Below are 13,767 nucleotides of genomic sequence, written 5' to 3' on the forward strand. Positions count from 1 at the left end.
GTTTTTATTTATTGAAAATTTTATGCTCCATGATATACGTAAAAATACCGATTTGTTCCGGATTGTGATGAGCTGGGCTAGCTAGAATAAAAATGTCATGCTTTTGTCGGAAATATCTACAAAACGGCATTAGATTACATTAAGAAATACAACACCATTAGCGATACAGGGTTTCACAGTCCAATAAACAATAGTCCGAATACTTTATACAATGCCTGGTTAAGAAGACACTATTTGACACTACATGTTTAAATAATTATCGACTTCAATTGAAACGTCAAACGGTTCGATTCAATAAACGTGTGTTTTCCAATTCGGATATTGTATTGAGCATGTGGACAGTTGATTATTGGGCTATAAACCCTGTACAAGGTACCTACAATTGTTAAGTTTGTGGAAAATAAGTTATTCCATGAACGTTGATAAAATGAATTATACCTAACGGGTTTAAAGAAATGCTACAAGGAATTAGTTTCAGTTGTAGAACGTTGGAACGTTTTTAGGAATTAATTGAAATTAAATCATTATAGTGCCGTGATTTCATACACAAAGATACCCTTCATAACGAGTACCCCTTGTGAGTAGTTTTTCGTATAACAAGCAAATCTAAGTAATACCTGTCATAACAAATAAATTCTCGCATAACGCATAACATCATTTGTGTTCCTGGTACGTTTTTCTGAGCCGATGTATAATGAAGATCACGATCGGTGAGCGTAGTAATTTTTTTTTAATTTAAATTTTTGTTTTTTTTTTTATTTTGATAACGGAAATTGAATAAACGTTACGTTATTTGATGTGATTTGATTTAATATATTTAGCCATTGTCTGCAATCAGTATAATTTCATTCTATCCATTTTGCACGTGTCGATCTAAACCAGTCTATCCTTTAACCGCATGCAATGCGTATGTTAGCTGATTGAACGGTACCCACACCCATTCGCTTTCCCAAAACTTCAGATAGAACGGTCTCTGCTCGATTGTGCGGCACCCGTACGCCTCCAAGATTGCCTCCGTTTCCTCGGGCGAAACAAATTTGTCGTAATCGTGCGAACCCTTTGGCAGTCGCTTCATAATATTCTCCAGCACTACCACCGCCAGCAGCCAGGACCAGCTCGTTTTGTTCCAGGTGCTGATGAATACCGATCCACCCGGTTTCAGCACTTCAGCAACGTGTTTCAGCAACGAACTCTTGTCTACCACGTGCTCGATTGTTTCCGAAAGCACGACCACATCGTACTTGTTAGCCGCACCCTGCCAGTGTTCCTCCATTGATTGCTCGTAATAGTGGCACCGGTCCTTGATGTCTGATTGTGCCTCAGCGTGCGCTTTCGCTACCTCGATCAGGTGGCGTGCTGGATCGATGCCGACCACGTTCGCGTGCAGCTTTGCAAGTGCCTCAGCGTAGATGCCCCCACCGCAACCGACGTCCAGAATGTTGAGCCCTTTCAATGCGTCGGTCGTGTACCGTTGCTTTCGATCGAGTTTGCCCACCTTGATGAGGCCTTCCACAACCATGGGTACTCTGCAATGGACCGAATTTGTAGAAAACATTTTGTTAGTACTCTTACAGGAGCTCGCCACTGTGTGCATCTTACCTTAGCTTGTTCAGCCGATGTAGCAGAATCATGGGACCGTTCGGTTCCCACCAACGCTTCGAAAGCTGATCGAAGGTTGCTACATCGTCTTCGGCCGTTCCTTTCATAGACAAACCCTCCACCAGGCTGAGGAAAGCAATCGAAGTTTTCTCGAACATCTTTACCAGCACAAAGCGAAAGAAGGCTAGCACAAGCCTGAAGATAACGACACCATTAGATTGCATCACTGATTCGTGGAGCTCCATGTTTTGATGGGGCGCAGTAAAATCCTTTCTTGAAGCACCTGAACTCGACTGAAACTAACACACGACTGATACCGTCCTGTAGACTCGAAGAAGCTTTTAAAGGGCTATTAAAACGCCCCTCCTACCCCGTTTTAGCAATATGTTTTCGGCTTAACCTGGCGCCTCTCCACACGCGAAACATGCACGAATTCGAATACAAAAATGGTTACCTTCTAAGTAAATTAGATTCGACCTTAACATTGACATGTGGTATGAAAAGAGATACTGAAATGGAAGTTATTTAATATAGATCGCTACTTTCTCAAAATATTTATTTTTTTCTCAAATGTAATCGATTTTCAAAACGATGATACAAAACGAATACGTATTAGCAGAAATAACAAAAAAAATTAAACGATTAAAGGAAATGATCCCTTAAGATCAGCACTTTATTAATCTGCTGGTAAGGTAATGTACAAGGTAATTACGATGTATGTACGGCAAACCCTTCAATCATCCCAATCATCTAACTTCAAATCTTTCAATATATCGACTTGATCCGCATCCGTACCATCCTCCAAAGGATAATTCTCGACGATCTTTTTGTTGGGTTTCTTTTGCTCCTTCACTAATTTCTTCTTGTTGCTCTTTTTAGGCACCACCTCTTCCTCTTCCTCTTCCTCTTCCTCTTCCTCTTCCTCATCATCATCCTCATCGTCATCTGAACCCATCATCTCCTCGTCATCACTGCCCTCCTCCATGTCGGACATCGATTCATCACCGTCCGTATCATCCTCCATGTCCTCGAGTCCGTCCTCATCATCATCATCATCATCCTCGTCTTCGTCGTCCGATGGGAATAGCGTCACCGGGCCATCCTTCTTCGTTGGTGTCTTTTTCACCACCTTCTTCAACGTTGGCAGCTTGTAATCGCTGATCTTTTCCGAATCCGTAGCATGGCGTCGTTTCACCGCTTCGGTCTCCTTCGCGATCGTAGCGTAGAACTTTGCCAGCGGCGTTCCCTCCGCACGGACCATTTCCTCCCAGGCCCGGATACGGTCCGTTTCCTTCAATGGTATGTCCATCTTGCGGCGCCGCTTTTCCATAAACTCGTAATTCTCCATCAGCTTGTCACTCAGCTGCTTCATCTTGCGCGAGTACTTGTACTGCTTGGTCGTTTTTGCGTACTGGCGTAGCTGCAGTATGATCGGCAGAACGATCTCCGGAAAGCCGATCGAGGCGGACTCGTTTGCCGCAAACTCTAGCACCAGTTCGTAGATCTGGTCGATGACGGCATCTTTGAAAGCGTTCTCCTGAATGTTTGCCGGGGAAAATCGTAACAAGCAGGTCAGATTTACCGGTCGCATAGACAGCTTTTTGTGGTCCTCGTTGAAGCTATGGGAACGAAGCACCTCCACCAGGAATGGGAGTACCGGTATGTAGATGTTCGTTTTCGCATTCAGCTGTATCAACGTGCGACAGCAGTGGAAGCGCAGCGGGAAGTATTGGGCCGACGGTATCAACTTCATTACACCGATCGTGATGGAAACGAACGGATAGATTAGTGGTTCAAGGGCTCCCCCATGCGCATGGGCCGATCCGAGCACGTCGCCCCACAGTTTCAGCGAGTTGATGTACTGCCAGTTGTAGACGTACTGAAGGCTTTCCTTCTTCTGCAAAATTACTGCATTGCGCAGGTGAATGGCTAGCTGGCGGATGTACAGAAACATGTGCTGGTAGGAGACGTTGAAGTTGAGCAAGAACATTTCCGCCAGCGAGCGGCGCATAAAGTTGATGTTGGGCAGCGTGTTGGGCGACACAAACTTGCTGTTCTTTACGTACGCCAGATACATCACCTTCAGCACGTTGCTTAGGAAGAAGGATTGTTGCGCGTGCGTGATCTTCAAGATACACATGAACGCCAACACACGGATGGTTTCTTCCTCCGCCGTACTCCAGATACCGATCAGACGCTTCAGAATGGGTTTCGTTAGGTTCTGGTAGCAGATCAGAATCGATGAAAACTCGTGCAAGTGTTTCAGCAGTACGGACATGATGTGCGACGAAGAGACGTTCTCGAGCAGGTTGGTCAGATCGATCAGATATGTCTTTATGCTTGCCCTCACCTTCTTGAACCGGAAATCATTCTTCAGATCCTTAAACTGTCGCTTCTCGGTCAATGCCAGATAGCTCCGAAGGGCCGGTCCAAGGTACAGAACGCACGTTTGTACGATACCGTTAAACATAGCCGAACCTTCAACGCGATACGGCGGGATAACGCTCTTATCTCCCGTCACGGTGTACAGGGCCGAATTGAAAGCTTTGCAAATGTTGCGGATACCATGAACGTGCTTTACTGGCAGCGTTGTCAGATCGTTGGTCCATGCTTTCAGCATTTTAAACGTAACCCTCTTGCCCGGCGTGCCATCGTCATCGTCGGCGGCTTTCTCCTCTTCCTCACCGTCTTCATCTTCATCGTCCCCCTCACCGGGACCTTGCTCGTCTTCATCCTCATTGGGATCAAAGTCGCTCTCGTCACTAGCAACGTCCAGCTTGTCTGGCAACTCGTGCACAGCTCCCTCCTCGTCTTCAGCCTCATTCTCCGAGTCGGAGAATTCCGAATCGCTTCCGCCCAGCTGGCCGAATTTCAGCAGTTTTTCGTCATTCTTCTTCAAAAAGGCAAACAGTTCCGGATCGGTCGTTTCCAATCTGGCCAGCGCTTCTTTATGCTCCTTTTCCACCTGTTTCATGCTCGACTTTGTCAACTCTTTGTCGGATTTTTCGGCGGCGGCCTGCTTACCCTTCGTTTTCTTCGACTCCTTGCCGTTAAGCTGGACGGGTTGTGACTCGGTTTTAGCTTTTTTCTTGTTGCCATTCATCTCAGCCTGCTCAGCGACCTTCTTGACTTTCTTCGTTTTCTTCTTCAATACGCTGTTCGCATTCGAGCCGGCAGTATCGTGGTCGGAACCGTCCGCTTCTTCTGGCTCGGCCAGTTTGCGTTTCTTTTTCTTCTCTTTTCCAGTCAGCTCTGGTCGCTGTGCTTCGGAGTTCAAATTTTTCCTTTTCTTCACTTTGCCGTTCATTGCCTCATTTTGCTCGGCATCGGCCGACTTGACCTTTTTCGTCTTCCTAGACTTTTTCTCTTCAGCTCCATTCACTTCTTCCTCCGGTTCCGCAGTGCTTGCAGCAACTTTCTTTACTTTCCCTACAGATTTCACCTTCTTTTTGTCGTCCTTTGCATCCTGTTTGTATTTGGCCTTTTCTATGCCATTAGATTTAAGTTTACTCTTCGGTTTGGCCTCTGGCTCATCGTCTCCAACGTCTGCATCCATGTTGTCCAAGAAGTTGTCCAGGGACATGTTCTGGAAGTCTTCCTTTTTCTTTGACTGTTTGATCTTCATCTTGAAGTTGTGAAGGGTTACACTAGAATGTAATAATAACGAGGACACAGTTAAACAATCGGAAAAACGCGTATTTTTGAGGATGTTTTCTCCTGCCGGTGGTGCTCGCACGTGTTTACGGTGTTGACGTTTGCCAAGGCATGCGCGATTTGACAGCAGCAAGAAACGTCAATCGCGGAAGTGATGCCAAATGATGGTTGATTTTTTAATTTTAAAAATGTTATTTTTATCTATTAAATTGCTTTCGTTGTTTTTTGAAGATGTATTATAATGCAAAAAATCAAATAACGGAACAGTTTGCATGTTTTTGTGTCTGATGAAGGCCAATTACAGTTAATTAATGAGGATTTTTTTTACATTTTACAAATTTGCCCAAATTTCACCATGGGGTATGTCAACTGTGCGATCAATATTTTCAATGTTTGGAAACAACGAACGAACGCCGGCGAAGAAAGAATTACAATCTTACTTTCCCCGTGAAAAGATACTATAAATTATCACACCATGCTACCTCAGCACTATGTGCGACTTCTCCGCCCGACTATATTGCTTACCAGGTAAAGTTTTTCAAAAAGTTCTCAATTTGAATTATGTGATGCAATTTTCGCCCATTCCTTCTAGAACGTCCCGAAGCTTTTCCTCACCTTCGGAAACGATCCGAACACAGTACAGCAACGTCGATCAGCGGGAGGTGGAAAATTTGTCCAAACAGTCCAGCGAATGGTGGGATCCTCAAGGTCCGCTACGTGGGTTACATGCGATGAACTCACTTCGTGTTCCGTTGATTCGGGATGGGCTGATCGCAACCGGGGCCGTGGACAAAAGCCTCATCCAAAAGCCGAACGTACTTGAAAGCTTAAACATCCTCGAGGTTGGTTGCGGGGGAGGAATTCTGACCGAAGCCCTTGCTAAACTGCACTCCAACGTGGTTGGTATCGATCCAAGCGAAAAGTTGATCAGCGTCGCCAAGGAGCATGCGAAGGATAGCGCATCGCTCAGGCCGGAACATCTTCAGTATCATGTAGAAACCATCGAGCAGCATGCGGCCAAGCATGCCGAACGGTACGATGCGGTAGTTGCGTCGGAAGTGTTGGAACATGTCAATGATAAGGTGGCGTTTGTTGAGCAGTGTCTCGCTGCGCTGAAACCGGGCGGATCTATGTTTCTGACCACAATCAACAAAACAACTCCCTCGTGGCTGGGGGCCATCGTTGCTGCGGAGCAGATTTTCCATCTCGTCCCGGAAGGAACGCACGATTGGGACAAGTTTATATCGCCGCTCGATTTGCAACGAATTCTCTCCAGCTACAACTGCACCACGATTCTGGTGCATGGAATGTTTTACCAGTTTTGGTCCAATCAGTGGTGCTGGACAAAGAACACTGAGATAAATTATGCACTGCATGCCGTCAAAATAAAGGAGCAATAAGCGTTGCTTTTAATAAATTAACTTAATGTAGACATCGTACACCCAACATGAGCATAGTAAGAATTCGTTTATTCAATCACCTATTTTGAACGTTTAATGTTCAATGGCAATGGGTGCTGCAACCTCTTTTTGTGGCTGTCGTACTTCTTGTTCATCGTGTGCACAACGCTAGTATAGAACCGGGCCATCTCCGCATCCGGAACATCCGTTTGCATTTGGGCCTGCTTGGCCGCTTCTTGCTGCTCGCGCTTAACTATGTCCGCGCCGGATTCGATATCGAGTATTCGCTCAATGTCCGGATTCATTCCACCGTAGCTGATGCGACCTTCGATCAGGTTTTCACACGGTACGTAGCTAGGCTCCATTACATATTTTACCGTCTCAGTGAGCATTTTATCCGTGATTTCACTTGCATACAGTGCGCTGTGGTAAGGCGGAATGGGAAGTTTTAGTCGATGGCCACGTGCCATTTTGGGCTTGCGCTACTTACCGGCCCCGTTCTTCGTCCGCTTCTTTGTCCAATTTCTCCTTGGTGCGGGACATGAATTTCATCTGCAAAATGCCCTTTGAAAGCTGAACTTTATTCATTTTTGAGGACATTTTTGTGGTATGTATTTTATCCTGGAGCTCTTGAAAACACACGGACGATTCACAATGTAAACAAATGCAGCATTGAAGCTGATGACAGTTGTACGCGCAGGTTACCGGTTCGACCGGTTCAAACATTCACTACTCCGAGAGGATAAAATATTAGCTTTTTGTAACGAGAATGTGCACAAAATTTATTTTCTTGTTTTTAAGATAATAAGTAGTAGAGTTATTTGCTATCAGTTGAATGTTCAACTATTTTGCGTTCAAGTGATTGTTTATTTCAAACCATTTTGAATAACCGGTTCATTTTGCAACGGCTGTCGTTTGAGTGCAGCTGTCATGAAACCAAAACAAAAGCGATATCTGCTCCGATAGTGCTCCCCAAACCAAGACGCACACGAATTCCTATGCAGTGAAGAAGGACTCGCATAGACTACAAAAGTGCAATTAGTGTGTATCGTTTGAATGTACGGTGTGTAAGTGTGTAAATTACCATGTTTGGTTTCAATAAACCAGCCGCGCCAGCGAAGCGTGAACGCAAGCGAGATCCTGCGGAGGTGAGTTCAACGCCTGGGGAGAGTGAGAGGGAGAAATCGTCCGACCAGCTGCTGTATTAGTCATCATCTAATGCGTTTTCTTTGTGTTTCTGCGTACCCGCGTGTGTGTAGTTTGGAATATTCGGCCTGACGAACGATATCGCTGGCCTAGGAGATGATGCGGACGATGGAAGCGATCCGGACGATGAGGATTTGGAAGCAGAGCTGGCCGCAATTACGGCCGGAATGGGTGGCGCTCGGAAGGCGAAGCCGAAGCCCCAAGCGAAAGGAATTGTAGCACCCCAAGAGTTGGATGCGATGGTTGCAGCTAGTCTGCGAGACGTTGGCAGCGATGACGATGCATCCGATGAAGATGATGATTCGGACTTGCTGGATGAACTATCAGCGATAACCGGGACTGCTGTGCCGGATGAAGACGATGGAGCAAACGAGGAAGCTGCTAAATCGAAGCCTCCCGTAGCCCCACCGAGAAAAAGTTCCACCAGCGGAGATTTGGTGCCACTGCTGAAATCCCGCATCGCAATGTACACGCAAGCGGAGGAGGGAGCCAAGAAGTCGGGCGATTCGGGAAAAGCGCGGCGATTTAACCGAGGACTGAAGACTCTTAAAGATCAGCTTAAAATGGCCGAAGCAGGGAAGGCAGTGGATCAAAGTGAAATCCCTCCCGAAGTAAGCGTAAAATTAGCAGCGCCACCGAATGAACCTACGGATGAACCACCGAAACAACCAATTTCTGCACCTGCCCGCCCGGCACCTCCCCCGCCTATTGCTTCTCCTGCCGCAGATGAACCAGGACCTTCCCGATCTGCACCACCGGTTCCGCCGAGGGGTGAAGCAAAACCACCAATTACACCTGTACCGGTGCTGCAAGAAACGGCAGCAGCAGCGCCGTCGAACCCCAAGCTAAGGCTGCTGAACGAGCGAAAGCAACTGTACAAGCAAGCAGCACTGAACGCGAAAAAAGCGGGAAACAACGAACAGGCAATGGCGTACGTTAAGGTTCTGAAACAGTTCGATGTGGTGATTCGGGCCATGGAGAACGGGGAGGAGGTCGATCTGAGTCGAATGCCACCGCCACCGAGCGAGCTTAGCTTGGCGCAGTCCAGCTCACAGTCAGTGCCTTCCGTTAGCAAACCGAAAGAGGAAGCAAAAGTTCAGAAAGAAGCGGAAGTGCCTAGTCCCGCACCGTCGTCTTCCGAGCAACCGGCCGCCGAGGAGGAGGACGAGGAAGAGGAAAATTTAATCGAAGCCACCACTGTACTAGAGGCGCTGGAGCAGCGGTTGGAGAAGTATAAATCCGTCGAACAGGCGGCAAAAGACGAGGGTAACAGCTCAAAAGCCCGTCGAATGGGACGCATTGTGAAGCAGTATCAGGATGCGATAAAGATGCATAAGGCGGGCAAACCGATTCCAATCGATGAACTGCCCACACCACCGGGCTATGGGCCAATTCCGGTCGACGGTCCTCCGAAGCCAGCGGCACCGCCAGCGCCCAAGAAACCGGCCCCAGCCGTACCGCTGAAACCACAAGCTACTTCCCCAACCGTGCCGACCGCTGAGCCAACCCCCGGAACTAGTAAAAGCTCTCCCAAACCGGCCGTCACCCAGTTCGATAAGCAGTTGAACCTTTTGCTGGAACGTCATCGAGAATATAAACAGGCAGCCATTGAGGCGAAAAAGGCAGGCGATCTCGACGAAGCGAAGGAATGTTTGCGGGTGTTCAAGGGGCTGGAAAAGCTGATAGAGGTAGCCCGTGCGGGTGGAAGAGTCGATCTGACCACAATTCCGATTGCACCGTCGAAGCGAAACGCGCTCGAAGCATCCTTTACCATCGTCAACACGGAGGACTGTGATCAGGTGGGAACCGATACCGGCGGGCCGGCGGGTGCAGTTGAAGGTGTGGATAGCGAGACGCGCATACGGCTGGAGGAGCAGCTGTCGAAGCAGCTGATTATCTGTCGTAACACGCGTGACCATCATCGGGCCATGGGAGACATTGCGGGGATGAACAAGTTTGAAAATCTCGCACTGAACGTCCAGAAGGATCTCGATCTGGTCCGGTTGGGCCATCGGCAGGGCTTGTCACTGCCAAAATTTCACTACGAAAAGCTGCAATTCAATGTGGTAAAGTGCCACACGGATCTGTCGGATAATGAGGTGGAGATACGGGTGGTAAGGGGAATCAATTACAACGTGCCTAATCCGAAGGATGTAGATACGTACGTGAAGTTCGAGTTTCCCTATCCTCAGGTGCGCAAACGAAGGCGACTAGAAAGCGTTAAATACATGTTAATAATTCCGTTTTTCATTTGCTACGTTCCTCCCCCCCCAGGAAGATCCGCTGAAAGGAAAGACGAACCTAGTGAAAGATACTCACAGTCCTGAGTACAACTACCAACAAACGTTTGAAATTCAGCGTAGCCAGCGCAACTGTCAGCGTATCTTCAAGCGACACGCACTGAAATGTGAAGTCTATTCGAAAGGGTAAGAAGTATTATTGTTGTAATGTAGTACTTCTCATGCTTCGTCCTCAAATCATGGTGTGGATTGTTGTGTAAGCTGCTTGAACCACCTCTCCCGTATGTGTGTATTAGTTTGAAAAGAAAGGATATTTATCCCTTGTTTAGTGTTCTAGTGTGATGTGAATTTAAATTCCCCTCATAATCCTTTCCCAAGCCTGCCACCAAACCTGCGTAGAGAATTTCCACGCGTTCCCTGTAGCACCATCCCATTAGAGCATGTAGTACGCCATTGTCTAGTGGCTTTTATTTGATAGCGTATATTTTTTCTTCCCTTTTCATTTGCTTGTTTGTACACACCGGCCACACCGGGTGCATTGTGCTACACCATCCTATTTGTTGGGTGTACGACAATGGTTGGCAAATACCATGCACATGGTTTTTTTTTTGTGTGTATGTCTGTACGCGTGCTTCTCGCGTCCTTGCGTTGCCATGACACGTGTGTACGCGCGGATCAACGCGTATATTGTGTGTGCATTTTGTGCGTGTGTTCATTTTGCTTGTAATGATGGTGATTTGCTCGGTCGCTACCATCTAGCTGCTGCTGTCACGGTGCATCAACTGGACTTTTCTCCTGTTTCAGTGGGTTCCTTCGCTCGGACGTGCTGATCGGTACGGTGACGGTGAAGCTGCAGCCGCTGGAGACGCAGATTGAAATCCACGACTCATTTCCGGTGAGTAGCGCTGGATAATCCCGCCATGCATTGTCGACCCATTTCCCAACCGGATTTAATTTTCACGTGCACAACATTCTCAACCGGGTTTCTCCGGCGGTGCTTTTCCTTACAGCTAATGGACGGGCGGCGCACGGTCGGCGGCAAGCTCGAGGTCAAAATACGCGTTCGTAACCCAATCCTGACGAAGCAAATCGAGCAGATCAACGAACGTTGGGTGGTGCTCGATTCATAGGCACACACTTCCGGGCTCGACGAATGACTTCCGTTACGGGGCGGCGGGACACACACATCGGCATTGGATTTGGATAGGGACGGTGGATTTGTGGATGAATGTTGCCTAGAGACGGGCAGCCCTGTGCACAGGAACACAGGTATCCAAAATGCAACAACGAAACGTTTTGTGCAACGGATGGTGCGAAATGTAGTTGAATAAATTAAATGAGAACTCTGCGAAACGGACCGGCACGTGTTGTTGAACGGACCGGCGTGCCAGACCAAGCCGAGTCGGTCGATGTTAGAATGTGATATTAAGGGAAACCTGCTGGCAACACGGGGTCAACGGGGTGGAACGATGCGTGCGCTGTCTGTATGGGTGAGCTAGGACACGCGAGAGCGTGTGCGTTGGAATCAATTTTATGAACCGTACTCTCAACTGGTGTTACGCTCGCATGAATTACTGCTGAGAAGGGATTGTTCTGGCACGGTTTTAGGGCGGTTTGTAGTCTGTCGCGAAATATAAAGTCCAGCCCGTTAATCTGGCTGTATGTACGGTTGTGCATGTTACCCAGTGCAGAAGACAATGAAACAAACACGCTTAATATCCAATTCCTAGTTACGGAACAAACTTCAAAGAAGGTAAAGCACCTGCAAAATTTCTAAACCAAACTATACAAACACACGCAAAAGAGAGTCTCGTTAAACATCTGCGGTGGCAGATAAACATCTGCGGTGGCAGAATCATTATAATCATTTGTGCTGTTGTGCTATTGTTTTGCATCGTGTTGTAATGGAAATTAAAATGCTGGGCAATTTCGTAACGGAAGGATACAAAATGGTTAGGTCTTTTTCCATACAGTGAGAAATTAAAGAGTGTGGGCTTTCAGTTGCAAATCATGCTTTATGGGAAATTAATAATAAATAAATAATTAAATTATGTAAATTAGTATTGCCTGTCTGAATTATACGAGTGACATGTGGCCATCTAATCCGAAACCAAAAAGTACAACTCGTTCTTGCATTACATTGAACACTTTATTGTCCGAGCCTATAAACTATAACGCAGCGTATAAGAACAATTTATAATTGTTTATGTATTTAATTGTACATAATGAACGTAAACGTAAGAATATTGCAATTTAATGCTAACATCCTTTATCAAACCCTTCTTCAGCAAACAATCTGTGGAGAGCAATACACATTTTTAACATTTCAGCATAAATTAACTATTGTTTCCCATCCAACAGGAATAAAATAAAGACTGTTTTTACTGCTTACATTTTTGTACGGCCCGGGTCAAAAACACAAAAAAGTTGTAAATACGAATATTTTTCTTCAAATGGTAACCCTTTCTACTGCTGTTGTAACAGTTGCAATCTTTTGCCATCGTTAACTCCATTTTCGCATCACAGACCATCTGCACACTAAATGCAACCATTCACTTCCAGTTAGCAGAATGGAAATGCAAAAATCCCTGCGAACCGTAGGTTGTTTCACAGTGTTTTCTATATAGAAAAAAGCCAGCCCTGCTCTCCGTTTCCTGTTTGATTTCATTCGATGCGTTCATGCGTCGTCCCTCTATCTGCTAAACTGCTCTGTTTCTCCCCCTCTCTCCCTCTCTCTCTCTCTCTCTCTCTCTCTCTCTCTCTCTCTCTCTCTCTTCGCTAACTGACGCAACGGTCATTCGTCCGTGAATTCCACGTGTTTGCAGACGATCCGTCACTTACTGGCAAACGACCCCCGACAGTCCCTGGCCTGTCCGCGTCAGTTCATCGCAATTCCACGAAAATTTCACTTCCTTCCGGCCACCGTGGTGGCGCGGGCGAGATTTCCGCTCACGAGGTTGGTGCACGAGGTTTGGGAACGCGTGTCACGTGCCCGAACAGGGGGGAGTGCCGTACCGTTGCCCCGTTTCCCTAGAGCCGACCGAGCGATATGTTGAGGCACATTCCGAACGTCAGCACGCCGATGAAGCAGACGAGCACGAGAAAGCACAGATAGTGGGCGCTGACGGGCATCCGGAACAATTTGGCTGACATCTTCAGCGAGGACGCGTACAGCAGCACCGTGTTCAGATCCTCGGACGACGTGTTACGGTGAACGAACGGGCGAATGCTTATCAGATGGCCGCAGGATTGCGTTTGGCGGCAGGTGACGGTTAGGCTGGCGGCCTGTAGGAGCACAGAGACAAAAGGAAAGATAACGGGCAGGGTAAACGCGCAAAGAGCCGTGCTGGGCGGGAGAATGTGTACGAAAAGCGGCAAGAAAACTGTACCCAATGTACGTTCGCTGCTGCTGAGCGTAATATTCGCAGGTGTGGCTGAGCAATGCTGGCGATTTTTGTGCCGTCGGACAGACCGTGGAAGTTATTTCGTTAGTCCACGAATTAAAATTCTTCGCGTGGGATTTAATATGACAGAGAGGTGGGATGAGAGGCGTTTCGTGGAACTTTGGCCCCTTAAACAAGCTATCACATTATGCCATATTCAACGATTCTTTATTTCTTGCTTTGGTAGCAAATGCCGGTTGCCCGAAATGGCCGTGCTGTAGGATC

At 47.1% G+C, this 13,767-nt stretch overlaps 6 protein-coding genes across 13 annotated transcripts in view; 2 read left to right on the forward strand and 4 right to left on the reverse strand.

Moving 5' to 3' along the window:
- Positions 1 to 689: 689 nt before the first annotated feature.
- Positions 690 to 1,897, reverse strand: LOC121599656 (ubiquinone biosynthesis O-methyltransferase-like). Its single transcript, XM_041927638.1, has 2 exons — positions 1,600 to 1,897; positions 690 to 1,526 (listed from the first exon to the last, which is right to left on the reverse strand). Exons 1-2 carry the CDS (start codon positions 1,842 to 1,844, stop codon positions 884 to 886), a joined length of 888 nt encoding a protein of 295 aa, XP_041783572.1. The 5' UTR covers positions 1,845 to 1,897; the 3' UTR covers positions 690 to 883.
- A 344-nt stretch (positions 1,898 to 2,241) lies between these two features.
- Positions 2,242 to 5,358, reverse strand: LOC121599738 (nucleolar complex protein 2 homolog). The gene has a single exon (XM_041927786.1). It carries the CDS (start codon positions 5,222 to 5,224, stop codon positions 2,333 to 2,335), a length of 2,892 nt encoding a protein of 963 aa, XP_041783720.1. The 5' UTR covers positions 5,225 to 5,358; the 3' UTR covers positions 2,242 to 2,332.
- Positions 5,359 to 5,634: 276 nt separating this feature from the next.
- Positions 5,635 to 6,704, forward strand: LOC121599364 (ubiquinone biosynthesis O-methyltransferase, mitochondrial). Its single transcript, XM_041927102.1, has 2 exons — positions 5,635 to 5,781; positions 5,846 to 6,704. The coding sequence occupies exons 1-2, from the start codon at positions 5,729 to 5,731 to the stop codon at positions 6,651 to 6,653; spliced, it is 861 nt and encodes a 286-aa protein (XP_041783036.1). The 5' UTR covers positions 5,635 to 5,728; the 3' UTR covers positions 6,654 to 6,704.
- On the reverse strand, positions 6,682 to 7,337 carry LOC121599365. Its single transcript, XM_041927103.1, has 2 exons — positions 7,144 to 7,337; positions 6,682 to 7,076 (listed from the first exon to the last, which is right to left on the reverse strand). The coding sequence occupies exons 1-2, from the start codon at positions 7,251 to 7,253 to the stop codon at positions 6,734 to 6,736; spliced, it is 453 nt and encodes a 150-aa protein (XP_041783037.1). The 5' UTR covers positions 7,254 to 7,337; the 3' UTR covers positions 6,682 to 6,733.
- Positions 7,338 to 7,553: 216 nt separating this feature from the next.
- On the forward strand, positions 7,554 to 12,159 carry LOC121599363 (coiled-coil and C2 domain-containing protein 1-like). Of its 2 annotated transcripts, none has more exons than XM_041927100.1 (5): positions 7,554 to 7,801; positions 7,913 to 10,051; positions 10,134 to 10,285; positions 10,859 to 10,994; positions 11,110 to 12,159. In XM_041927100.1, exons 1-5 carry the CDS (start codon positions 7,739 to 7,741, stop codon positions 11,227 to 11,229), a joined length of 2,610 nt encoding a protein of 869 aa, XP_041783034.1. In that variant the 5' UTR covers positions 7,554 to 7,738; the 3' UTR covers positions 11,230 to 12,159. The 2 variants fall into 2 exon arrangements, with proteins under 2 accessions (XP_041783034.1, XP_041783035.1); XM_041927101.1 differs by having other exon boundaries at positions 7,556 to 7,801; positions 10,904 to 10,994.
- A 75-nt stretch (positions 12,160 to 12,234) lies between these two features.
- The window catches only part of LOC121599995, a 35,098-nt gene continuing 33,565 nt past the window's right edge, over positions 12,235 to 13,767 (reverse strand). For all 7 annotated transcript variants that reach the window (XM_041928178.1, XM_041928177.1, XM_041928179.1 and 4 more), the window contains exon 8: positions 12,235 to 13,384. In XM_041928178.1, the coding sequence (XP_041784112.1) occupies positions 13,130 to 13,384 (255 nt within the window). In that variant the 3' untranslated portion in view covers positions 12,235 to 13,129. The remainder of the gene's footprint in view (positions 13,385 to 13,767) is intronic.

Source organism: Anopheles merus, chromosome 3L (assembly GCF_017562075.2).
Source record: "Anopheles merus strain MAF chromosome 3L, AmerM5.1, whole genome shotgun sequence".
NCBI classification, from domain to species: Eukaryota; Metazoa; Arthropoda; class Insecta; order Diptera; family Culicidae; genus Anopheles; species Anopheles merus.